At 46.1% G+C, this 27,586-nt stretch overlaps 1 protein-coding gene across 2 annotated transcripts; it reads right to left on the bottom strand.

Moving 5' to 3' along the window:
* Positions 1 to 14,701: 14,701 nt before the first annotated feature.
* CLRN2 (clarin 2) lies at positions 14,702 to 27,577 on the bottom strand. 2 transcript variants are annotated; one of them, XM_080664166.1, is made up of 4 exons: positions 27,437 to 27,577; positions 23,644 to 24,587; positions 18,280 to 18,459; positions 14,702 to 15,670 (listed from the first exon to the last, which is right to left on the bottom strand). In XM_080664166.1, the coding sequence occupies exons 2-4, from the start codon at positions 23,894 to 23,896 to the stop codon at positions 15,405 to 15,407; spliced, it is 699 nt and encodes a 232-aa protein (XP_080520292.1). In that variant the 5' UTR covers positions 23,897 to 24,587; positions 27,437 to 27,577; the 3' UTR covers positions 14,702 to 15,404. The 2 variants fall into 2 exon arrangements, with proteins under 2 accessions (XP_080520292.1, XP_080520293.1); XM_080664167.1 differs by having other exon boundaries at positions 15,041 to 15,670; positions 23,687 to 24,587.
* Between the last annotated feature and the right edge of the window lie 9 nt (positions 27,578 to 27,586).

Here is a 27,586-nt window from a genome sequence, read left to right on the forward strand (position 1 = left end):
CTACATGTGACACCTGACCCTAGTTTTAACGGCGTCTTTGCTTCTAGCTCGGGGCGGGCGGGCGGTATGCTGATACACTGCCAGTCTCTGCCTTGGTCTGAGTCTCAGAAAGGAGACTGTCTATTAAGAGGGCTGGCCGCGCAGAGATTTGACTGTCCTTTCTGGGAGGCTGCGAGAGTCGGCCATGATAGTCCTCTTTCGCTTCCACCTCCTTTAGATCGTTAAAGAAGAATTCATCTATATTCTCTTTAAAAAGAGAAAAATCGTTGTAAACACTTTGGAACTCTATTCTTGTTTCAATGAGATCAAGCTGCAGTTTCCACAACCAAAAATTAAGTGCTAAAACCTGTCTCCCAACCTTGTCTGTGAACTTCAGAGTCGACCACGATGCAGACTTGTCACTATCTCCATTCAACTGATGCTGAGTTGTCACTATCTCCATTCAACTGAGTTTGCTCCCTTCATTTTACTTCTCTGCTGCTCCCACAAGAAATAACTTGCTTCCTGGCATATCCTTATTTGCTTCAAGGACCACAGCATGTGCATTTTCATGTGCCTGATAGGATATGGGAGAAAGAAATTTCACAGCCTCCAAAAAACTTTTGTCCTTACTGAACAGTATTACGAGTATATTGACCACTTTGGGATGTAAAAGTCATCCATCAAACTCTAAGTACAAAGCATTCACTGTATTTTTCTGTTGGAAACTGTGGGATACAACAGAATTTGTGTCCCTGGCCTCAAAGACTTTATGATCTAGTAGAGACCAGATACAGGATGACTATAAAGAGATAAAAATCGACAGTGTTCATATAGTCACCTGTGTGTATGCTCCAGTTCTTTCTGCCCCCTTCTCTGTTTGACTAAGATTTTGGTCTATGCCATACCCTCCAGGAAACCTTCACTGATATTCCACATCTGGGTTACCCGCCCTCCCTTTGCCCCCAGAGCAGCCTGCCTCAGTGCTAATGACCTGTGTGCTCATTGTTTATTACCCTGAGGCCTCTTGGGAGCCCTGACTTTCATCTCTAAATGAAACTTACAATCTAGAGATTCTATCCAGGCGCGCGCACACACACACACACACACACACACACGGCGTTCATAAAATGTTTGAATGAACGCATGATCAAGGCCTACTAGATATAGCATTGATAATTAAAGAACAGGACAGGTCCTACTTGTGTCCTTCAGTTAATAAATGCAAAATATTAAAAAGCGTGAAGCGAGCCAGTAGGATGAAAAGGATGCAGATGATTAAGGAGGACATCAGGATATGGAGGGGTGTGTGGGAAGGTGTTGGCTTGGCTTGGGGTGAAGGGGTCAGGCCTGGAATAAAAGGTGGTCATCAAAGACAGTGATGCTGGATTAAGGAAGATTATGAAAGGCTAACAGAGGCTGCTGTTGGCAGCAGAAGCCAACCGTGGCTGATTCAGCAGAAGGGTGTGTTAAAAGGGAGGCATGAGGGCTGGAGAAAAGAGCTTCCAGAAACAATGCCCTAGTCCTGCCCTTGACTGATCTGATGAGCAAACTGTCCCTCTGCCCATGTCACAGAGTAGCAAGGAACACGCAGGTTACACACCGTCGATCTCCTGATTTTGATATTGTGCTGTGATTATGTATTTGTAGGAAAACCAAGTGACAAGCAAACAGAACCTCGTTGTACTTTCTTTCCAATTTTCTGTGAAGCAATGCTTTTTTTTTTTTTAAGTAAAAAGCTAAGGAAAAATAGTATTGTGTACCAACCAACCAAACAAAAACATCTCAGCTTCCCTGGCGTCCACAGTCCCCTTCAGGAATTGCCTCTCTCTCTTTCTCTCTGCTTCTTTACAGCCAAACTTATATGAAGCATTTTCTCTAGCTTATGTTCTCCATATCTACCTTTTCCTGCACCATTACTCCATTCATGAATCTGAAACGGGGTAGTAACAGAAAAAAAGGAAAGGCGGGGGTGCAGAGACACAATGTGCCACTTCGCAGACCTTGGATGGGCAGGTCCTGGTGACATAAGAAGAGGGAGAGGCATTTGAACCAAGATCTTGGAAGAAAATGGCGGCAGCTCTTCTTTATTTTGCTCAAAAGAAATGAGCAGCCCTCAGTCCACCAACCTTTCCTGAAAGGTCCCTCAGGGATATCAGGATAAACCAGTTTCATCAGCTGAAAATTTTAGCGCATTTATTTACTCATCAAGTATTTGTAGGTGCCCATTATGTTATATGCACAGTTCTAGGTTCTGGGGATACACAAGTGGACAGAATCTCTTCCCTCATGTAACTTACTTTTGAAGGAGGACAGGATGACAGACAGTAAAGTAAGTCAATTAAATAGATAGTATGTCAATGGAGATGAACACTATGAAGAAAAATAAAATAGGAAAGGGCTTGAGTGGGAACAAAAGTGATTTAAATGGAGTGTCAAGTAAGGCCTCACTGAAAGGTAACATTTGAGCAAAGACCTGAAGGAAGCAAAGGGGTGAGTTTGACAGAAATATGGGAGCATCACTTCTGGCAGAGCAAACAGCAAGTGCACAGGCCCTGTGGCAGGAGCCTTCCTGGCTTTTTAAAGACACAACAAGGAGGCAAGTGTGAAAGGAGCAGAGAATTGTAGGACAGGAGCTCAGGAGATGACTGATTGGAAGTGGAGAGACCAGATCCCTTCTCAGACATTGTAAATTCGAAAAGCAGAGGAGTGACATGAGTATTTCTCCTGTAGAGAGCGCCTGGAACGACGCATGAGCATTTCTTTAATTATTGTCAGCTGAATCCAGTGGCGTCGGCAGAGCCACGTCCTGGAAACACACCTTGCCAGAGGCAGGTGTGTTGTCAGCTTGACCTTCAGCTCAGGCGCCGGGGGTGGGTTTCATTATCTAAATCCAGACAAGCACCAGGAACAAACATGACTATCCAAGCCCACCCAGAAGTGACGATTATAAAGAACCCACAAGAATGCACACACTTTCCTTTGTCTTGGGCTTTAGTAAAACTTCCTGGTTTTTGCTGTATAAAATAAACGTGCTGTATTGGCTCTGAGCCACTGTCTCTCCATCAGAGGACAGCTGTCCCACCCGGCCCCAGCTTTTCCCTTATATCTTTGTGCCTGTCTCTTTCTTCCATTTTCTCAATCCCCAGCAGCCCCTACTCAGGAACTGGACCGCTCTCTAGCCATGCTGGACGTGGAAAAGAGAGAAATATTTACAACCTCCATTTTTACAAGAATATGGAAAATACCTTTGAAATTGCTCTTGCCAAGGTAAATAATCATCACTTTGCAGAATCCACTGGACTCTCCTCAGTCCTCATTCTTGCTCACTGGCCTTTCAACAGCATTTTATCTTATTGACCACTCTTGTCCTCTAACAAATATCTTTATCTCCTACCTCTGAGGCCACACCTTTTCAGTCTCTTTTCCTCCACCTGTCTGGTAGGCCTTCATCAAGAGTAGGTATGTGGCGCTCATATCATCCAATGGCACTCATATCATCCAAGCATAAATACCCTACTTGCCAATCTTATCATTCCCCTAGTTCCATTCCAGCTATATGCTTCTGCTGGCAAAATTGGTATCATTAGCCAGGATGACTCAGCCAAGCTCCAGAGCCATACATCCAGCTGCCTAGTGCCCATTTCCACTTGGGTGTTTCAAAGTCCTTCAAACTCCACTCGTGTACAATAGAACTGTTTGGCTCTGCTGCCTCTTTCCTTAATCCCCACCAGGGCTGCTTCTGCTTCTGTGTCCTCCATCGCAGTTAAAAGCAGGCCATCTGCCCTGGACAATGTGACTCAGTTGGTTGGAGTGTCCTCCATACACCAAAGGGTTGCAGGTTCAATTCCCAGTCAGGGCACATACCGAGGTGTCTGTTTACCTCCTCACACAACATTGGAAAGCTCTGGGATAGAATAGAGCTGCATTAAACCTTCATAGAATTTCACCAGTGGAGGCATTCATCTAAATACATACATCTAAATACATCCATACAGGAGGCAACTGATCAATGTTTCTTTCTCACATCAATGTTTCTCTCTCTCTCCGTCTCCATTCCTCTCTCTCTCTCAAATCAATTTAAAAAAACAAACAGCCCTAGCTGGTTTGGCTCAGTGGATAGAGCATTGGCCTATGGACTGAAGGGTCCCCGGTTCAATTCCGGTCAAGGGCACAGGCCCGGGTTGTGGGCTCAGTCCCCAATAGGAGGCTTGCAGGAGGCAGCCAATCGATGATTCTCTCTCATCATTGATGGTTCGGATCTCTCTCCCTCTCCCTTCCTCTCTGAAATCAATAAAAATATATTTAAAAACAAACATTAAAAAATTTGCCAAAACCGGTTTGGCTCAGTGGATAGAGCGTCGGCCTGCGGACTGAAGGGTCCCAGGTTCGATTCCGGTCAAGGGCATGTACCTTGGTTGCGGGCACATCCCCAGTGGGAGGTGTGCAGGAGGCAGCTGATCGATGTTTCTCTCTCATCGATGTTTCTAGCTCTCTATCCTTCTCCCTTCCTCTCTGTAAAATATCAATAAAATATATATATATATATATATATATATATAAATTTTTTTTAAAGCAGGACATCTACTTTGTTGCTCAAGCTAGATATTTAGGAGTCACCTTTAAATCTTCACTTTCCCTCACTCTTGAATGCAGCCCATCACCAAGTCATCTTCATTCCACCTCTAACAGCATGGGAATTCCCTGCCTCTCTCCCTTGCTTCAGTCACCATGTAGTACAAGCACTCCCCAGTGTACAACAAGCAGGTGGGAGGGGACGCCCCTAGACTGGAGGGTGAGCCCCAGGAAAGGAGGAGGAGAGAAAGAGTGAGGTCAGACGCAGGTGACTTTACAGGTTTGGGGCAGGAACAGGACGGCTTCCCTTCTCCTCATTAAACAGAATGGAGGCCCTGTGCTCTGAGATCAAAAGACTTTGTGGTCAGATGAGGTTGGGAAATGCTTCTTAATGCAGATCCCTAGGTGTTAGCACATTACAAGTCCAGAAAAATCCCATGGGGGGAAAGAAACTGGTGATTTTCTTTGACCTGAACAAATGAGTTTATGTGGTGAAGGATTCATATGTTTCCTCTCTGCATTTTTTTCTAAGCTCTCCCTTAACCCCCACCCCTCACACCCAGAGAACAATTTTCTCCTCACACAATGTTGGAAAGCTCTGGGATAGAATAGAGCTGCATTAAACCTTCATGGAATTTCACTACTGGAGGCATACATCTAAATTTAAATACATGCGGGATTAGAGTATCGTGATCAGCTATTTAGTAAAATCTCCCGAAATTGAAAAAGTATTCCAACATCATTTATTTTGTGCACTAGTTAATGCCAAACTGATATTGAAAAGTGAGTTAGCATTCTTATCTGAACATTTGATTTATTGTAAAAGTAGTATTGCAAAGCTGTATTATTGCAATCTTTTTAAATAAATGAAGCTGGTTGTCCTGGATATCCATGAGGGGGAAAGGGAGTTTCAACCCTTACCTCACATCAAACACAAAACTCATTTCCAAGTCAGGGTGTAGGAGCTAACAGAGGAGATGATTTTAGTGAAACTGAGGTAGGCCAAGCTATCTTAAATAGGGTACCAAAAACCACTACAAGAAAGAAAAAGATCGATAAATCCAATTCCATTACAATGGAGAACTTCTGTTCAAGAAAAAGGTATCAAGTGAAAAAGCAAACCGGAGTTTAGGAGAAGATGTTAGCAGTCCCTGGAATCAGCAAAGGATTTGTATCCAGAACAAATAAATACCGTAAATGAGTTGTAGGCAGACACTGTCGTAGTAAACTGGGCTCGAGCGCCAGATTGCTCACCTCAGAGCCACCTGATGCTGTGACTTAGGGCACATTATTCACCGCTTCCCTGCCTGCTTCCTCTGTGTACCCACCTCTAAGGGCTGTCGTGAGAATTAAATTAATCAGTACAGATAACTACTTTGTGTAGAGCGTTTATACATCGACAGGGTCCAACCAAGGCTAGTAATTCTTCTGTGTCCCCTGCATTTTCAAAGGTGATGCTTGATGCAGAGACGTTAGATACTTTCCTCATCAGAGTGGCTGTCGCAGATGTACCTGCCATCGCATTTCCTCGTGCAGAGACCACGCGTGCGAGTGTGAGGTGCCTCCCCATTAAATAGGACCCAGCCCTCCCATAGTAACTGGGAGGCATTCTTGCATAACTGACCTGCAAGGATCGTGGCTATAATCTCCTTCACCCAACAATATCGACACCTTTCTAATCCCCTTACTTAAAAATCACAGCATCGCCCCACAGGCATGGCTCAGTGGTTGAGCCTCAACCTATGAACCAGGAGGTCACGGTTCAATTCCCGGTCAGGGCACATGCCCTGGTGGTGGTCTCGATTCCCAGTGTGAGGTGTGCAAGAGGCAGCCGATCGATGATTCTCTCTCACCATTGATGTTGCTAACTCTCTCTCTCCCTTCCTCTCTGAAATCAATAGAAATATATTTTAAAAATAAGAAGAAATAAAAATTATCATTGTGCAATCCCCTGCTTCTAGCGGGATTATATTGGGACAGTTTTCTGAGGGAATTACTGGAGAATACAAAATCCCTAACCTCTTAAGCTTCACTTGTGAGTCACTGTTCTCTCTCCAGATGGCAGAGGTTCAAGTTTCAGGCACCCCGTCCTGCCAGGGAAGCATCGCCAGGCAAGTCACCCAGTTCTGCCCTGTATCAACCCCATTTCATTGGCATCGCTGGTGTAACAGAAGCGCTTGTAAAGCCAGCGCATCTCTGGGGCTGCTCTAGTAATTCAGTGGTCGGCAAACTCATTAGTCAGCAGAGCCAAATCAACAGTACAACGATTGAAATTTCTTTTGAGAGCCAAATTTTTTAAACTTCAACTTCTTCTAACGCCACTTCTTCAAAACAGACTCGCCCAGGCCGTGGTATTTTGTGGAAGAGCCACACTCAAAGGGCCAAAGAGCCGCAGGTGGCTCGAGAGCCACAGTTTGCCCACCACGGCTCTAGTTAATCCCTCTTCACCTCTAGGGAAGTGGAAGCCTCTGGGTAGGAAGCAATCATCAATCACTAGACCAGCCGTGGGCAAACTACGGCCGGCGGGCTGTATCCGGCTGTTCTATCCGGTTCTTTTGCTCTCCCCTCCGCTCCTTTACTTTGAATTTATATTAGTTCACACAAACACTCCATCCATGCTTTTGTTCCGGCCTTCCGGTCCAGTTTAAGAACCCATTGTGGCCCTCGAGTCAAAAAGTTTGCCCACCCCTGCTAGACCCACGTTTCTCAGGGTGCGGTTGTGGCCCGTGTGTGTAAGATTTCCCTGGGGTGCTTATAGGGACGGGGATCTCCAGGTTTCACCCCAGACACTCTGACTCAGAATCTCGAATCGGGTGAGTTGAAAGTTTGTATTTTTTCGAAAGCTAACCGGCTGATTCTGAAATTGGAGAACTGTAGAAATGTGTGTTTTTGAGTCCCACAGAATCTAGTTCCAGAGTTAGAAAACCAATGCCCAACAGTTGCAGCGGAATGCAGTTTGGGGAAGTGGAGGCCAGTTGAATCTATGTAGGGACTGAATGTGAGGAAGTGATTTGTGAAGTGCGAGAAAGAATGCCGGAAGCAGGCTGAGCATGCAACACCTGTAGTCGTGATTTTCCTGGAGTTAAGGCAATATTTTGCCTTGCCTTTGAGAAGTGAAATAGATTTGTTTCATTTTTATCAATTCTACCAGTGAATATGGATGTAATGCTACACTTCTGTACCTTGAGCAGTCTGTTTAAGATCCGCGTACTCTTCTTATCTGCAGGGAGGGTAGCCTTTAACCTATTGATTCTGCTAATTCTGCACTTACGTCAGGACCCCTCAGGCTGGACGTGTCCTAAGTTAATGAATGAATGAGTCTGCCGTGGCCACTCTTGGTGCCATTGACTCACCACTACGGTTGGGTGGTCTAGAACGCCTAACCTCGAGTATGTAGAATGGCCACAGGGTCCTGTAAAAGTGCACTTTCTGATTCAATGGGGCTGGAATAGGGCCTGAGATTCTGCCTTTCTAACCAGCTCTCTGGTGATGCTGATGATGCTGACCCGTGAACCCCAGTGAGCAGCAGTCTCACTTAAGAAGCATCGTCTCGTTGCTGACCTCCAGAGAGGCTTTTCTGAGGCTCCGTGGTCCCTGGGTACCTCTGAGTCAGGCTGCTGGCTCAGGCAGGTGGACACCCCACGTGGACTTTGCTCCCAGCAGCTGCTGATGTGAATGCCATGTTGGCTGCCAGTGAATCATAACAGTCCTCTCCCTCCCATACCTGACTCACTTCTTTACCTGACTCAAGTCTCAGCTGTGACCTCAGCTAGTTCTTGTCTTAGCTTTCAAGCCCACTTGAACTTTCTGTTCCTCAGGTCTTTTTAAAAAATTTTTCATTTATTTTTAGAGAGAGAGGAAGGGAGAGGAATAGAGAGATAGAAACATCGACGAGAGAGAAACACCACTGACTGGCTGACTCCTGCATGTCCCCTACTGGGGATTGGCCTGAAAACTGGGCATATGTGTCCTGACCAGGAATTGAACCAATGACTTCTCGGTTCATGGGTCGATGCTCAACCACTGAACCATACTGGCCGGATGACACTTCTGGTCTTAATCAGCTTTTTTGGCAGGAGTCTCACCTGGGGTGACTGGCCTCCCCCTCCCAGCTCCCCTGTCATCCAGCCTTAAGGGAATCTAGTCCTGCTTACTTATAAGACCCGAATCTCAAGGTCTTTATACTTGAAGGTGTGCCCACATGCCTTTTAAAGAGTTTCCTTGCATTCTCCTGCCTCCATGAGCTAAGAGTAAAGATGAATCCTCTTCTCTTATTCTCACCACTATCAGGTCTGGGATCCTCCTTCAATAATCCCCTGAACTTGATCTTCCTGGAGAATAATCATCCTTGTAATGTGAATGAAGGTCATTAGTGAGTGATAGCGCTCACTCCCTTGTTCAGCAGTTTGTTCTCTTTATGCCCTCCAGTGACAAACTGTTCTTAGTGGTTTCAGATAAACTCGTTCCTCTAATAAAATATTACTGACTTAAAAAAGGAAGTATCCTTAGGTATCAATGTGTCAAATACATGCCTTCTACAGTTTTTCCTATTGCAAAATCATTTCTTTTTTTGAAAACGACTTTAATTCCAATTTGACCTCCACAATTTGGGTTAGTGAAATTTAAGTACTTAACGTTGCAGGCCCTGAATATTTTCTGTGGCACCACCCACAAACTCGAGTACATCAGTAGTTCCCAAATGCCAAGTCTAAACTTTCAACTGGACAACTCAGAGCGCGCGCGCGCGCGCGCGCAGCGCGCGCGCGCGCGCACACACACACACACACACACACACACACACACACACACACACAGGAATCTACTATCCTCTCTCCTCCCCGCCCCCAGTAGATTCTTATTTAGTTTTTTAAAGCTCAGGTTTAGAAACTATTGAGATGTTTCCTGTGTAATCATCCATCCATCCATCCTTCCATCCATCCATCCATCCATCCATCCATCCATCCTTCCATCCACCCACCCATCTGCTTTCCTTATTCCAGAAAATATTTAAGGTATCAATCATTTAAGGAAATAAATTAAAATATCCATTTGGGTTAATCTTTATCTGCTTTCTCATAGTTTTGTGTTTTCCAGATTTTCTTGGTGTGTATTATTATAATGATAATAACTTTTAAAGAGTGAACCTTTACAGATAAAAAAAATTTTTTTGATCCAATCAGGGTTGCTCCGTTTCTTTTTATACTTGATGAGTTATCAGTTAACCAAGTATTTTATTGTTGTCCCCCGGAGGACTAAAAAGAAAACCTTTTGTGGCTGTGACTTTACAGATGACTTGGAATATAGAAGACCTCTAACATTCTAGCAGTTTCTGTCCTCACGGGTCCTGCAATACCCCCCTGAGAAATGACACCCATAATAATTAGCCAGAAATTTTATATAAAATATAAAAGGCCTTTTCCTATCTGATTGAAATTTGGAATTGCATATTAGGATCAGACTGAATCTGAGTTGGAAGAACCATTCAAGGTGCCCTGTCCAGCCAATGGTCACAGCCCAGGACACAATGCGATGAGAGCCAGTGGACTGCTTCCCCCTAGTGGTGAAAAGTGATCACACCGCTTCATTTTTTAAAAAGTCATTCAACCTCAGAATCATAGTTTCTAAACATCAGAAATTTATGTCTCACAGTTCTAGGGGTTAGAAGTTTGAGTTCAAAGTGTCAGCAGGGCTGGTTTCTTCTGAGGTCTGCCTCCTTGGCTTGGAGACGGCCTGGGTCTTCACAAGGTCTGTCCTCTGAGTGCATCTAGGTCCTAGTGGCTGACCTCAGAGCCAGCTGCACTGACTAATGACCCCCTGACCATGACCCTGAAAGGACACACCTGAAAAGATGATGAATATTCTATTGAGATCCTCCCCTGGGACGTACCCTAGGGTCCCCGCCTTTGAAAATTGGATGGGAGCCCTCAAGGCAAAGGACTCAGCTCTCTCTCTCCCTCTCTCCCTCCCTTCTCTCTCCCTCTTTCTCTCTCTAAAATCAATTTTTAAAATAAGAGTAAAAAACACTTTAGGGTGAAAAGCAAGATCAGAGATCATCTTATTCAAGCTGGTTATTTTACGAGGGAGAAAACTAGGTTTCTAATTCTTTAACTCAATAGCTAGTGATCAGAATTACTCAGGTTTTTGTGAGGATGAAATGAGATGATTCGTGTGGAGAAATCAGCACAAAGCCTGGGATGTGACCTGGTGGCTCACTGGTGCCTTGCAGTTGAGCAAGGGAGAGCATAAACCCTAATTTATTCGGCAATAATTTCATGTAGGTCATGGTAACACAGGTTTCTTATGAAGCCCTACTCCTATTTTAACAAGCACAACTAGAAGAAAAATGAGGAGGAGTAGGAGGAGGAGTGATAATTTATCAATGATGTGATACCTTTAAGGGACATATGAAAAGTAATCATCATTCTCATGCTATAATCCATGTCATAAACTAATATTATAATGAACATTTGGACTTTACATGGACGGGGATGAAGCACTGTGAGCCTAGTAGACACCTTGGTGAGCGAAAGGAAGAGACTCCCTCTCTGGCTGGGAGCATCCCTGAGCGTTCAGGCCATGACACGCCAGGGTAACATGGACTAGATTTGAGCAGATACCCCTTGGGCGGGTGCAAATTGCACGGCCATCTGCAGAAGCCCTGGAAGGAGCCCCCCCCCCCCGCCCCCGCCGAGTCTTTCAGGATGAGAAGGCTAAAGGCTAATTCTTTCTATAATATAGTAACCTCTATTTGTAAAAACTGCTGTTTGAATTTCCACTATGTACAAATAGTCCTTTGTTCTGTGAATTCAACTGTCTGACCTTGCAAGCCGCTCTGCTGCTGTTTCTACTCACCCCCATACCAGGTGCCTGTTAGTTATCCACTAAGTTGTGCTGCACTCAAGGTTACAAGCTGCCTGTAAAATATCTACATGGGGCTCTTTGTAAACCCTGCTAAAGGTCTGGAAAAACCCATATTTGGGGGACAAAGAGACCAATAGAACATAAAGGAAAGCTCCCACTATATTGCTTTGCTCAGATTTTTTTGGAGGTGACTCCACTGAGACTGTCGGTGTAATAAAGCAGTGTAACTCCATTTCTCTAAGCGTTGCTTGGGGTTTCTCCCGTTTTCTGTAACAAGGAAAGGTAAGCATGGGGTAGTGGGAGAATGGTGGTCTTGACACTATGCAGATGGGGGTTGAACCCTTCCTCCATTCTTTAGTAGTAATGTGACTTGAGCAAGCTACTTAAGTTCTCTGGAGTCTGTCAAATAAAGACAGTATTATGTATCTTGAGTAATTGTTGTCAGACACAGGAAGGAAGTATGTCAAGTACACTAGGTGGTCGTTAGCATGCAGTCCAACTTTTTCATTCTCCGAATGAGGAAATGGTGACCTCAAAAGGGCTGGGCGGCACCTAAGGCACAGAGTCATGTTCCCCCATCAACCTGCGGCCAGTGTCAAGGCCGCTTGAAGCACTAGGCAGGAAGTGAGTTCCGCGATGTTTTTTCCAAGTGTGGGGGGAATATAACCATCTCAATGGGCTCTGAGTGTGAGATTTTACTTTCATACCAATTATATACTATTTCATATCAATTACAGACTATGCTGTGATTTAACTTCTAAATTTTTAATTAAGTCTGGAGACTTAATTTTTAAAACGGAATTTATTTCATATTTGACTATATCGTATTAGCAGCAGGAAACTTCTTAAGTGCAATTTGAGGGGAGATTAATAGTCTGTGAATCACCTTAATTACTTTGTAAGAGGAAATGGAGTGGAGCCCAGGACGACCCTTCCCCCCCGCCCCCCCCCCCCCGGCCCCATGCCTGGGGACAGGATGCTGAATTGACACCAGGCAGGGATCCTAGGTTGCTGAGGCAGATGGGTGACTCTAGAGCAGAGCCCGGGCGTGGACCAGCAGACAGGTGAGCTGGAGCGAGCGAGGACTTGCTGGCCAATCAGGGGTCTCCTGGCCCGCAGGATCCAAGATGAGGACAAGCCTTCCAGCAGTGACTGGACCAGTTGAAAGAACATTTCACGAATTATTCCAGCCTCAGACAGCGCTGGGGAGGCTGGCAGGGCAAGCAGCAGTCAGGGGGCCAGGAACCTAGCTCCCCCGCCACCCCCCTGCCCCGAGCCAGCAGGAGGCCAGGAGTATGTGTGTGGGTGCCTTCCTCTTCCATCACCTGAGAGCCACCTTCAGGAGAAGGCGAGTGACGGAACAGCGGCTGTTTCCCAGGGAGGCTTAGCATTCCCTGGAGAGATCGTATGAATGACCAGGTCATTAGCTAGAGTCAAACTGAAGGAGCTACATTTTCTCTCCACACTTGGGTGACCATGCGAGTGAACTGTGTTGACCTGATTAGCTCCAGTGACCTTGCTGCTGGCCCTGTTGGGTGGTGGTTTAAAACTCTTAAAGTGCTACGGACACTTCTGAAACTCTTTCGAAAGCTGTGAACTCTCTCGCCAGAAATACCCACACATGAACAAAAGCCTGCCCTCTGGCTCCTTGGAACACCTCCGTCCGATCAAGGTTACCATCTTGATAAGGTAATTCTGCTATTGGAGCAAAAGCAAATCCACCCTGTCCCTTCGTGACAGTCTGCACATACCTGAGGTCAGCAGCAGGGTGAGAGTTTGGCTGGGCTAAGGGTTTCGTGGCTCCATCACATGCTTTCTCAGCACGTCATCCCCAGCCGCTGGGAGCATGGAATCTCTGGACGGCAGGGATTTCTGTCTGTTTGCTCATTGCTCTACTCCCAGCACCCAGATCAGTTCCAATACTTGTTGAATGAATAAATGTACCCAGATCCTCAGATGTTATTCATATAACCTGTTGCCCGAGTCTCCCGTATTTATGTTATTGTTTTTAACTGTCAGCAGGACTTGATGTTAAACTTAGCGGGACACTGACATTTCCATGTGTTTCGAGACAGCACTACAGTCTGCCACTATCTTTTGGATCCACCGACTATCGAATTAACGATCCCCTCCAGCCATGTGCCATCTGCATATTTGATGAGTGACATCAGTCCACTAACTAGGACTGCAGCTGTGTCTGGGATGGGGGTAGAGGGCTGGAAGAGACAGATGGGCCCCACAGGGGGTCACAAGCAATTAGGACAGAACAGTGCCATGGACACTACGCATTAAGCAAAGGCAGAGAGAGTCCAAATCAGCTGTCATGTAAGAAGGAGCTAATTTGGGTGATTAGATAACTTTTACTTGGCATGAAGACAGGAGACCTGGGAGAAGATCCACCCCAGGAATTAATAAATTAATACGATTGAGTGAGAGAGGGTTCTCCAGAGGAATAGAACCAGTAGAATGTGTGTGCGTTATATAAATATGGAGAGAGAGAGAGAGAGAGAGAGAGAGAGAGAGAGAGAGAGAGATTTATTTTAAGAAATTGGCTCACCTGATTGTGGAGACTGGCAAGACTAAAATCTGCAGGGTAAGCTGGTTCCAGGAAAGAGGTGCATTTTAAGTTCAATGGCAATTGTTGGCAGAATTCCCTCTCCCTTGGGACTGGAAAGTCTTTTTCTTAAGGCCTCCAAACTGATTGGATGAGGCCCACCCACATATGCAGAGCAATCTGCTTTATTCAAAGTCTACTAATTTAAATGTAAATCCCATCCCAAAAATACCTTCACAAAAAACATCTGGAATAGTGTTTCAGCAAACATCTGGGTCCCGTGGCCTAGCCAAGTCAACGCATAAAATTAACCATCACAATGCCACTTGGGAAAGCCCAAGACCAACACAAAGCAGGTGGGCTTCTCCAACCCGGTGAATTAGTTCTAATCCCACTGGCTTGTCCCCAGGCTTCCGAGCCCTCCTTGTAACTTCATACCTTGTGCCTCCCCTCCTCTCGGACACATCCTGGAAGGCCCTTGCCCAACCCTGCTTCCTCCACCACTGGAAACACTGCTCACCTTTCAGAGTTCAGATCCAATGTCACCGGTGTGACACGTTCTTTAATCCCACGTCCTTTCCTCCCTTCCCGAAGAACTCATTCCTTCCTCGACCCTCTACGTCTGTGCTGTTACAGCACTGATCACACACGCTGCGCTGCAATTGCTTGTGCATCAGACAACAGACTAGCCAAGTGCTTACAAATGCAGACCCTGGCTCCAGCTTCCATGGTTCAAGTCCCCCAACAACCTCACAAGTTACCCAACCTCTCCGTAACTTAGTTTCATCTATAAAATGGAAATAGAAAGTTGTACTGACAATCTATGGTTGTAGTGAGAACCTAATGTACCTAAAACTCTAAGAATAACTTTCTACATGTGGTAATCACTTAAAAAAGGCAGTTATTTTCATTCTTAATGTTATTGTTGCTCTCTGGTTCCTGTGTCAGGTGGAAAGATTCAGTGTTTCCGGAGGGCAGGGACATCAACAAACCTCCCCCCGCCATAATGCATGGAATAGACCAGGGTCTATAGGCTTCTATTGGACTGTTCAGTGTCTTATATTCGTGGAATGCTCTACAATATCCAAAGCCCGGCAACATGATAGCCCATTACATCATGTGAGGTCATTCTTATCCCCATTTTACAGATGAGGGAACTGAGAAGTAGACGTGAAATGAATTGTCCAATGTCACACAGCTGGCAAGTGCAAAGTCTCCAACTCCAAGTCCAAGGCCATTGAGAGAGAAGGACAGAGATGCCAGGAATCCGGGAACGTTTTTCTCTTCTGGCCCAGGGACCAGCCTCCCTCCTCCCATCACCTTCTTCTCATTGCCAGAATCATGGACGTTCTGGATGGCGAAGCCTGCAACAAAGATGAGGCCTCCCTTCCCGCACCAGACTGACTTAGGCGAGGGTGTGGCCAGGAGAAGGCTATTAATACAAGATATCCTCGGCCGTGACCGTGGCCTCTTCTATTTTGGTCTTCATCTCTGGGAGGGGAATCTGACTGATGGCCACCACCACCAAGTTGGCAGCGTGGGCGGAGGCGCTGGCCACGCAGATCCAGAAGGACTCCTCGTACTGTTCTTCCACCACCACGAAGCGGAAGAGCCTCTCCTGGAAGTTGGCGATGCGCTCCGTCAGGTCGTGGAATCTCACGGCGGCCATGAAGCTGGTGATGGCCAAGGCCACGACGCCACCTGCAACCCAGAAAGGTGGCCCTCACTCACAGCGCCTTTCGTCAGCTGTAATGACTTTACAGGAGGTGGCATTTCTGTGGCACAGGCAACCAAACTCGCTTTGGGTTTAAAAAAGCCCTTAGGGAGACACAGATTTTAAATTGCTTTTTTAAAGCGGCAGATAGCCCACACGGTGTGAGGGGTGAGAGGTGTTGCACAAAGAGGATAAGCTTCAGATCGGATGGCCTTTCACCCTTGACCCCTCTAATTTTTCCCTTCTTTCTAGGGTGTGCACATCTGGATTAGTTCAATTTCTAAATCGTCTGGGATTAGGATGTAGTCCCTGCAGGCGATGTGGGACGATACAAGAACCTCTTACATGACCTAGCTGGTTTGGCTCAGTGGATAGAGCCTTGGCCTGCAGACCGAAGGGTCCCGGGCTCTATTCCGGTCAAGGGCATCCACTTCCATCGTAGGCTCCTCCCTGGCCCAGGCCCTGGTTGGGCTCGTACAGGAGGCAACCAGTCGATGTGTTTCTCTCACATGATGTTTCTCTGTCTTTCCCTCTCTCTTCTACTTACTCTCACTAAAAATCAATGGAAAAATAGCCTCGGGTGAGGATTAACAATAACAAAAAAGAATATCTGATGTGCGCATCGGGGTTTCTACAGAGGGTAGACTGTCCTCTGCTTTTTAATGGTCCTCTTCCCGTGTTTTAGATTAAGAAGAAGAGACCAGAAGAGGAGGAAAGGACGGGAGAGGGGAAACTGAAAGGACTCCAAGCTTCACATGTCTCCTTTCTGCTGCTTCAGACTTTGACTTCTCTCTCTCTCTCTTCCCCTCTCTCTCTCTTCTACTGCCTTGATTTTAGTTAATATTTTAAAAAACACATTTACTACGCTTTTTGTTTAGATTATTACATCTCCATTGAAGAAAATTTGGACACCAGAGAAAACCAGAAAGATGAAAATACAAATGTTCTTGTATCCTAAAAGCCAGGTATAAACACTTTAAACATTTTAGCGTAGTTCCTTGCATTTCTTTCTCTTGAACAAAATCAGTATTATGGCGGTCTAACCGTTCTACACTTGACTTCCCCCTTACTTGAACATTTCCCCATGTTGTCAAATATTCTGTTACAGCACCACTTTACACTGGTACATAGTATTTTATCCTAGCAACATGCCTAGTTAATTTAATTCAGTTTGATTAAGTGTGATCTTATTTCTGGGTACCTAGATTGCTTATAATTTTTTATATTAGAAAGCACTGTAGCAAACCCCTTCTTATAAATATCTCTGTGTTCTTTTCCAGTTATTTCTTTAGCAAAAATCCCCATTGGAGTTGTTTCATGAAAATATATTCACATTTAAAAAATATATATTTTTATTGATTTCAAAGAGGGACAGGGAGAGAGAGATTGAAATATCAATGATGAGAATCATCGATCAGCTGCCTCCTGCACACCCCCTACTGGGGATTAAGCCTGCAACCCCGGAATGTGCCCTTGATCAGAATCGAACCTGGGGCCTTTCAATCAGCAGGCCGACACTCTATCCACTGAGCCAAACCAGCTAGGACGATATTCATATTTTTATGCCCTTTGATGCTAAAGTTTTGTCAAAATGCCCTTTTTTAATACTCTGGTCAGTGGAGCTTGAGAGTATTGTCTCTCTGAGGAAGGAAATTGACAGAGATAAGCATTTACTTAGGAAGCAGGACTGCGCACTTTCCCACGCCAGCACTGTGGGGGTTCATGCAGAGGTGAATGGGACACCTGCAGCCCAGGTGGGGTCAAGCATGTATAGAAGTGATCCTAAAGGATGGCCACAGTCTCAGACACAGGCAACGACATACTGACTGACTTACTGACATTGCATTCTAATACAGGGTCAAACAACAGTACCTGTCCTTGTACTTCACGCTCACCCTTGTAAGGTGAAGGCAGTGGAAGATTATTGCTATAAACATTGCCCACGGGACCTGGGCTTTCTGAGATGGCCTTATTTCTCAGGATTTTGTTATTTTCATTACAGATGATTTTTTAAAGTTTATAACTAAATGTGAATTAATTTCTATGTGTCAATATACTCCCAATACACACACACACACACACACACACACACACACTCCTTTTGCATTGGTGTTTGGCTTGGAAAATAGGGCGCAATGGTCATCAATGAGACCAAAGATTAATGAAAAGGCCAAGGGCTTGGACTCAGCTTTACCCGGGTCCGAATCCCACCTCTGCTACTCGCTGCTGTGTGACCTCACCTGGGAGCTTCGGGCTCCTCATCTGTAAATAGGGGGCTAACACTTCATACCCCTTATATGGAGGTTGTGAGGTTTAACCAAAGCAGGCAGGCGAAATCCCCAGGTTTCTTCTCTTCTGTCATCCACGAGGGCTCCTCCCAGCAGCAGCCCCTACTCATGCGCACTAACCATTCGGTCCTTCATTGTGACAGAGACTCTGCCTTGTTTAGTAAGGAGGACATCCGTGTCAGGAAGGCTACAGACCCAGGGAAGTGAAGGCGGAGGCGGGCCTGTTAATGCCCTCACACCTCCAGTTTCTCAGAACTCAGCCTCCTGATGGCGAGGACCCGAGTTTCTCCCCCAGGGGCTCTCCTTACCCGCCAGGACGTTCCATAGGCAGATGCCCCCGGGGCCATTGACCGCCTTGTAGGGAACCTGGATCATGTTGAGAATGGCAAAGCCCATGCTGACCAGAGCCAGGGCCAAGGCCAGGAAGAGCAGCAGCAGGATCGTCACGTGCAGGCCCGCGTTGAGCTCCTTCACCAGCTGTGGGAAGACTGCGGAGGGGACACGGCTGTTATTTCAACGTCAGAGCAGGGCTCAAGTTCCTAGGGCCCTTGCTTACCATGGAGGCTTTACTAGAGGGTGTGAGGGCCGGGCTTTCAAAGAGCTGGAGCCTCCCGGAGATGAAGCCATCCCCCCGCGTCTGCCACTTGTTAGTCGCCCAACCATCATCCTCTCTTCCTCGGGAAGAATGCAACATCTAAATGTGTCCTGTTGGCAATTTAAAGTGTATTGACTGCACAGCTCTGGGGTCTGGTGTGAGCTGGTGCATATAAACCCGGACGGCATTCATATATATACAGTATAGATATATACTGTATATACACTGAGTGGCCAGATTATTATGCGTTCAGAGATCGTAATAATCTGGCCACTCAGTGTATATCCTATATAATAAAAGGCTAATATGTAAATTGTCCCCTCGACCAGGAGTTCGACCAGCAGGCAGGCCGGCCAACCGCCCATGTCCCCTCCCCCTGGCCAGGCTGGCCGGACCACACACAAATGTATATTAGGGGCAATGATGGGAGGGAAGAAAAGGAAGCGATATATATACACAACACACACACACACTGAGTGGCCAGATTATTATGTGTTCAGAGATCATATATATTTATTTATATGTATATATTATTGATTTCAGAGAGGAAGGGAGAGGGAGAGATAGAAACATCAATGATGAGAGAGAATTAAGCCTGCAACCTGGGCATGTGTCCCGACCGGGAATTGAACCGTGATCTCCTGGCCGGGCAGATGGCGTCTCTTTGGCTAAAGAGGTTGGCAAGAGAGTCAGTGAAAGAGGGACGATCGCAAAGCTTGAATATGTGTTAAGAGAGTTGCCTTCATTAAATCAGGATTGGTCTCAGGCATACCTGTGAAGAGGGTAGCAGGATGTAGCCGAGTGAAGCCTAGATCTGGCACCCGAAGATCTGGGTTCAAATCCCAGCTTGGCTCATTTGCCACAACTGTCAAATAAAATCCTCTAAACCCTGCCCTTCATACCCATCTTACAAGGTTGTCCACGGGATCAAGTGAAGTGTGTAGGGATGATAATAGCGCCCACTGCTGGGCACTATGGGAAGCAAGGAGCATCATTGTGCATCCCTCATAATGACTCAGCAAGGTAGACATTATTTACTCAATCCTTACGTGGCACAATAATACTCTTTGAAAATATCCATATGCACGTGGCAGGATAATTGAGTGAAATATTCATTGGTATTTGTTTTCTCTATATTTGCCACCATGTTCTGGTTGTGAAGATTAAATGATATATCATAGAGTATTTTAAATATTGCCTGGGAAAAAGTCCGTTCGCCAAAAGGGTGGCTGTGGTTGTTGCTGTTACTATTTTTACTCTCTGACTTCGCAGACCCTCAGTCTCCTCACCAGTGGAATGGGGATCATGATACCTGCATAGTGTGTGAACTGGGGGTAATCAGCATTTACCGAGCATAGTCCCTGGCTGAGCATTTTACATTTGTTCTCTCCTTTAACCGTTGTGACAAGGATAGGAGGTTGATTTTATGAACCCCGTTTCCCCACAGGTTTGGGGACATTACCTCCCTTATCTTTGGGTAAGGTGACCCTGAACTCTACACATAGGATTATAGTCTTGTATTGCCTACAGAGTTTAGATCACTATTTTCAGTAGCTATAAATGAAGACTTTAAAATGATGGAAAACGAAAGAAATGGGCATACTCACTCTTCTGCAACTATTCCAGGGTTTCTACTGAACACCTCCTGGTCAAATTGGGGTCCGTCTTTGAACTCCAAAGTCCCTCCTTCATCATTTGATACCACTGACCAGCACTTCTTTGTCCCCCTCAGGATCCAGGACTCAAAGCTCTCCTGGGTCCACTCCTCCCACGACCCCCAATCCTTCCCCCTCTGGGCCTCTGCTGGCTCACTGCCTCCCTTTATTCATGGAAGGTGGGTGTCTCCCAAGCCTGAGGGCGAGTGTTTTTGGTCTGTCTTCCTTTAAGGTGTCCTTTCCACTCAGAAGTTTCCAGACACTCCGTGTCTACGTCCTTAGTTTTGATAGAACTTCCTGTCTGGAAGTGTTTCCATTGATAGTTATCTCCATCAGGTTATCACAGGAGCACTGGAAACTTGACCCTGGAAAATAAATTCCTTTCCAAGGGATTTTCCTGCGTAAGGCTTCTCGATTCCCTTTCTTCCCTCCCATCTCAGTGCCCCTAATATACATTTGTTTTTCTTTTCACGCTTTCAGCCCCTTTTTATTGCAAACATAGTAGCTTTGCCTGGATACCTACTTGTTTCATCATCCCTTTCTTCCTTTTTGAAATATATTTTTATTGATTTCAGAGAGGAAGGGAGAGGGAGAGAGAGAAATATCAATGATGAGAGAGAATCATCCATCAGCTGCCGCCTGCACACCCCACACGGGGGATTGAGCCCGCAACCTGGGCATATACCCCAACCAGGAATCGAACTGTGACCTCCTGGGGTTCATAGGTGGACATTCAACCACTGAGCCACGCTGGCTGGGCTCATTATCCCTTTTCTTGAAATGCACTCCTGAGAACACGACTAGCATCACAATCCTCACCAAACACTTAAAACAGAAAAGAATCACTATGTGATGGGCAAAGAGAAAAAAGTCTACTAATACACTGTGTTGATAACGGTGTCAAACTGTGTAGAATATTAATTCATATACTCTCCTGAGAGGGCAATTTGGTAACTCTATCAAAGCGATTTCATGAGAGCACACCCACATATATTCAAAGCTGTATATATATTCAAAGCTGTATATATTGCATATTCATTCCAGTAGCAAAAGATTGAAGAAAAACCAAAAGATGAAATTGTTAGTCATGTGTCCTCAGGTATGAAAAAGGATCTTAACTGGTTGTTATGTACAGCTGACTTTTCCCCCCTAAATTTTTATTGATTGATTGATTTTAGAGAGAGAGAGAGAGAGATAGACAGATAAATCAATTGGTTGTTCTTCTCATTTATGCATTCATTGGTTGGTTATTGTATGTACCCCCTACTGGGGATGGAACCCACAACCTCGGCCTATCAGGACGTGGCTCTAACGAACTGAGCCACCCAGTCAGGGCTACAGTTGACTCTTGAACAACCTGGATTTGAACTTCACAGGTCCACTTACATGCTGATCATTTTCATCTTGTAAACAGATGGTTAAACTTACAGTTGTGGGGTCCTGGCACCTCTAACCCCCATGTTGTTCCAGGGTTAACCGTATGGTTCTTTGGTTTTCTCTATGATCGGTTTGGAAATTGATCCTCTGGGGTGTTTCCTGTTAACTTGTCCTTTATTTTGATTTCATTGTTCATATGCGTGTGTGTGTGTTCAGCCTTTTATGTGTTTTTTTTTTAATCCTCACCCGAGGATATGTTTTTTTAAAATTGATTTTGAGAGAGAGAAACATTAATCAGTTGCCTCCCATACGTGCTCAGACTGAGGATCAAACTCGAAACCTAGGTATGTGCCCTGACCTAGAATCGAACCCCTGATCTTTTGTTGTACATGATGACATGCCAACCAACCGAGCCACAGTTTTTAATAGCGCTATATTTTCCAGCATCCTCAATATCCCATTCTAATTTCATTGCCGGGTAAATGCAACTATTCCTATTTCCTTGAATACACATAACAAAATATGTATTTCCTTCATGTATATAAATGATGTCAATTTGTATCAGAGTATTTGTCAATGGCCCAGCGTCTGTCTTTATACATTTAATAAAATACTAACCCTGGTCAGGTTCCTAAGAACTACAATTCTGAAATATAAAATCAAATAATGAATACAATTCCTTATTCTCAGCAATATGTTGAGTAATTTTGATTTTGCAGAACACTGTTCTCACCAGCGATCTGACTCCAAAGGCCTGCAGGATATTGCCGTTTTTGTTTTTTCTTTCCAGAAGACCAGCCCTGGAGTCCTGCTCTCTTTACATCCAGAGCAGCTCTGATGTGACACTGGATGCCAGCCAACACTTGTGCCTGTCAGCCCATGCTCGTGCCCGCCCACGTTCATGGCCAGCAGCCTTGCCCGAGGTCTCCCGCCAGCAAACAGGCAAGCTGGGCTTTGCGCCGGGCTAGTCTGATTCCAGAGCCCGGCACAGAGCCCGTTTGCTTTTCTCAGACTACGAAGTTTTAAATTTTTAAAAAATTGATTTCACAGCGGAAGAGAGAGGGAGAGAAGGACAGAAACATCACTGATGAGAGAATCATTGATCGGCTGCCTCCTGCATGCCCCCACTGGGAATCAAGCCTGTAACCTGGGCACATGCCCTGCCCAGGAATTGAACCACGACCTCCCGGTTCATGGGTCAACACTCAACCACTGAGCCACACCAGCCGGGCAGACGCCAAGCTTTTATATAAACAGAAGTGGAAGCCGTTGCCACGCTCCCTGATGGCTGGTTTCTGCATGCAGCCTCCTGCACCTGCCTGTGGGACTGGCTGAGGGGGCCCGAGGCAGGGGGCGTGGCCACGAAGTCCCTCTCTGCTCTGCTGTTTCCTCGCTGGGCGACCTCAGGCAAGTTATGCAACCTCTCTGAGCCTCAGTGTAGTCCTCTGCAAAATGGGATCGTTAATAATTCCTTCTTTATAAATTTGTTGTAAGGCTTACAAGACCAGCGTGTGAAGCACAAGCAGAATGTCTGGCACATGTAAACGCTCAATATTTTAGAGGCTATTATTATTATTTTTTTAAATATATTTTATTGATATTTCACAGAGAGGAAGGGAGAGGGATAGAGAGCTAGAAACATCGATGAGAGAGAAACATCGATCAGCTGCCTCCTGCACACCTCCCACTGGGGATGTGCCCGCAACCAAGGTACATGCCCTTGACCGGAATCGAACCCGGGACCTCTCAGTCCGCAGGCCGACGCTCTATTCACTGAGCCAAACCGGTTTCGGCGAGGCTATTATTAATAGTGGTAAACGAAAAGGAATACAAATCCCTATTTCTAATGTTTCTACGAGCCTTCCCAGGGGGAAAAAAGTCCCTTCTTCGTGCTGAACAAGAACCCCTGGGTGAGTGTGGGCTTTCTCATTGTGTCTCAGGGCGAGACAGAAGTCAAACTCCACATTCAGACATAAGCACCCTTCCAGGTTTGGAAAAATAAGTGTTAGAATCTAAAGCATCTTTCCTGCCCCAAACATACTCACTCGTGAACTGGGACTCGCGGCCCCCGAGCCCGCACTGCCGCACCTTGCACCCTCGGAAGAGCCCGTAGTAAATGTCCCCGATGAATTTGACCAGCTCTGGGTCGGTGGCGTTGACCAGGTCCACTCCCGTCTGACAAAGGATCTTCCCACTCAGCCAGCGGGGCAGCACCAGAGCAACGATGATGAGGATGAAGGAGGAGAAGCTGAGTAGAGATGCCAGCCCGTACCACACCTTCTTGAACCATCCGGGCATCCTAGTGGGTGCGGGTCATGCCCCAGGCGTCTGAGCCGCAGTGGGGGCCGTTGACATCTTCCGGGCACTTGGCGACCCTCTGGCCCAAGGTCGGCTCTTCGAAACCCACCATTTCAAGATCCCAAGTCCATCCCCTGGTCCTCCCTCAGCGCCTGCGTCCAATGTTTACAACCACGTCCCTGAGCCTCTGAGTGAGGTCTTCACCTGACAGGGTAGACGAGTGTGTTACTGAAGGACGTAACCCTACACCTCCCACTAGACTAATGTTTCAGCCCAGGGTTTAATTGTTCCTCGTTTCAAGTATTTAAATAACCCTGATGTGGACCTCTTCATGACGAAGATGTTACGAGCAGGCAAAACCAGGCCGATCTGACTATACGGAGACACCAACCATCATCCAAATTGCATACGGTGGAAGGAAAAAAGTGGAATGATTAGCACTTGAATATGCCAACAATGCCCGGTATCGAATGTCGATCACTCTGATGCGTGCAGGGCACTTCTTTCTCTAAGATGTCACTGCTGTCAGAAATACCATGAGATGACTTCTGTGCTGAAGGCTTTTAACTGAAGTGTGTAAACAGGGCTTTCCGGGGGCTCCTGGATTTATCCCTGGGTGAATCTGCCGGGGGTCAGACTGCAGCCTGGGGGCCGCTGCCATCCTCTCTCCCGCCCCCTGCCTGTAGCATCACTGAAATGGGAAAGGAACGTGATTTTCCAACGTGTTAGCAAATAATGTCCCCCACTCCCCCCCCGCCCCCGGGTTCTTCCTCTCTTTTTCTTTTAATCTGCAGCCACGAAACAGTCCCTTATTTCTATCTTATACTGTGGCTTTAAAAATGCTGACTTGTGGTCTATTGCTTAAATGTCACCTTAATATCTTGTGAGACTGGCATTGGTTTTGGGGAGCAAGATTGGGCAGAAGGGTCACGGAAAAATTCCTTTTTGGGTCACAGAAGTCTGGAGGGGAGTCCCCAGTGTTCCTTGCTAACCAACAGGAGGTTCAGGGACCTCAGCTGGAGAGTGCCAAGGGGGAAGCAGACAGGGGGATGGAAAGCCAGGTTCCTTCCCTATAACTGGGGTTCACGTTTGTGGTGTCTCCACAATGAACACAAAGAAGAGGCTCCCCCCGCCCCCAAAGCTTCTGCAGAGTTCTACCCCCTGCAAAGGGCTTTCCCAGGGCTTGCCCACTCGGATGCTCCATAACCCTCTGTGGGAGGCCAGGATGGGGGTGGGCGGGGCGGGGGATATACTGACTATTCCAGCCATTTCTCTCCTGAGAACACTGGGGGGCAGGTCTTTGACCTGCAATAGCTCATCTTCATCACAATGACCTTAAAATAGTGTTTTTCTGGTAACAAATAACAAATTACATATAAAAGAGTGCTTGGGGGATGGGGGGCAGGGGCGGGCTGGAGGGGGTCAATGGGGAGGGGGAAAGGGGACATATGTAATACTTGCAACAATAAAGATTTATTTAAAAACACACAAATTGGTAGTTAGAAAATTGTGATGAGGGTGCCAAGTACAGTATAGGGAACACAGTCAATTATATTGTAAGAGCTATGTATGGTGGCAGGTGGGTACTGGAAATATCGGGAGGAACACTTTGTAAACTATGCTGTACACCTGAAACTAATACAAAATAATACTGAAAGTGAACTGTACTTGGAAAATAAAATTTAAAACGAAGTAAACAATAATAAAAAAAGAGTTCTTGGCACCTGAATACTTTGCAAATAATGACATTCTGTTTTAACATGAAGCATGCTTTGAGCGGCAGGATATGTGCAATACCTTTGCATCACATTTTGGCCCCAAATGATGTACCTATGTCAACGTTTGATGTTTCAGAGGGGAAGCAATTATGTTTAGAAAAACTCTCTGGGAAACAACTGATTCCCAACAAGCCCTGGGCATGACACTGGAGACGTGCTTGAGCAGACCCACTGAAGACCTGGGTTCAAATTCCGGCTCTTCTGGGCACGTGCCTGGGACTCTCATGACTCCGTTTCCTAACCTGTCATAGACTGCGGTGCGAGGTAACATGCAGTGGCCCACGCAGACCACTTAGCACGTGCGTGGCGTATGGAGGGCCCTAAATAACCGGTGTTCTCCCCATCCAGTCTCCTGGTAATTCTACTTCCGGTAATGAAGCTTCTGATAATAAAACGAGTTACAGGATGCAGCCTGTTCTCTCGTGACGTATCCCTGCATGCCGTATCTGCATAAGCTTGTGTGTGTGCTGGGTACCAGCCCCTGTGTTTGGGTGGAGGGTGACACAAAGGTGTGTGGTATGGGATCCTGCTGGCAAGCTTACAACAGTGTTAGGACAGCGGTTCTCAACCAAGGGTGATGGTGCCTCCCCCTCCCGGGGAACATTTGGAAATATCTGGTGATATTTTTGATTGTGATGAGTAGGGCGTGGGGCGCTGCTCCTGGCATCTAGGAGGTAGAGACCAGAGATGCTGTAAGCATCCTAGAAGGCACAGGACCCCGCCCCCGCCCATGGCCTGCACAGAACGGACAGTGCTGTAATGAGAAACCCTGTATGAGGGACACAGGCCACGCGTAGAGTGAACTATGTGCAAGAGAGAAAATGCCAGGCTCTATTGGTGAGGCAGGTGGTACCGTCTGGTGGGGCTTACACACGGTCACAGAGGTCCAAGACAGTATTATAGGACTCGACACCATTGAACTTGTGTTCCTACCAGACCAGAGGCCTGTTACGTACTCATATTTTTAAGCAAGAAGTATTTATTTTCATTAAAAGCATTAATTTGGGAGATACAAACACTTAAACTACAGTATGCTACAATTTTTGTATCGTTGGTTTGGTAAATTTTAATGCTTAAATATGCCCCCCAATGGTATTAAAATATGCCCCCCCCCCGACTCCCAAAATGCAAGAAGCCTGGAACTCACAATCTCTAAGAGGCCCAATGAATTGTAACATAAGTGGTGGCAAAAATGTCAATATTAATAATGCTCAATCGGCATTTATTGAACTCCTACTACTATTTAGAGCCACACAGCTCTAGTATTAGCTTTTAAAACCCTTTCCGAAACCACGGGCAGCTTAGCATTCCCCTTTCACTGGCGAGGAGATTGAGGCTATTAAACAGGGTGGCCAGGCAGTCGCCTTCACTCCGATTTAGAGGAAAACTATATTACTAGTGGTTTGTCCTTTTTTTGAGTTTTTAATTTAATTTTTAATATTTTAATTACAGTTGACATACAATATTTTATTGGTTTCAGGTGTACAACATAGCTGTTACAATATCATTGACTATATTTCTTAGGATGTACTTTATTTACATCCTCATGACTATTTTGTAACTGTCAATTTGTACTTTTTTTTTCTTCTTTCTTTATTGATTAAGGTTTTACATATGTTCTTACTCGTGGTTTGTCTTATCTCGCCAATAGACTCCCATTCTCTGATGCTGAGATGATGGCCGGGCCATCCCCACTCCCGCACTCCTGCTCTCCACCGCTCCTGCCTTAGCCCCGCGCTGCACGCCAGTACCCCGTACCTACCCGCAGGCTGCAGGGCTCAGCGGACGCACCCGTCCCGGGTCGGGCCCGCCGGGGTGGGGGCGCGGCCGAGAGTGCCCGCCCCTCTGGGTCTCCTTCCTTCCCGAGCCAGGCCGCGCGCTAGGCGGCAGCAGCGGGCGCAACGCAGGGCGC

The sequence above is a fragment of the Plecotus auritus genome (genome assembly GCF_963455305.1).
Source record: "Plecotus auritus genome assembly, chromosome: 1".
In the NCBI taxonomy this organism is placed as follows: Eukaryota; Metazoa; Chordata; class Mammalia; order Chiroptera; family Vespertilionidae; genus Plecotus; species Plecotus auritus.

Bases quoted from the DNA above. Each gene is read 5' to 3' on its own strand.
- CLRN2 (XM_080664166.1), bottom strand. From the start codon at position 23,896: ATGCCCGGATGGTTCAAGAAGGTGTGGTACGGGCTGGCATCTCTACTC. The intron at 18,460-23,643 runs GTGAGTATGTTT...TCCCCTCCGCAG, and splicing joins CCGCGAGTCCCAGTTCACGA to TCTTCCCACAGCTGGTGAAG. The intron at 15,671-18,279 runs GTAAGGAGAGCC...TCTGGGTTGCAG, and splicing joins CCTATGGAACGTCCTGGCGG to GTGGCGTCGTGGCCTTGGCC.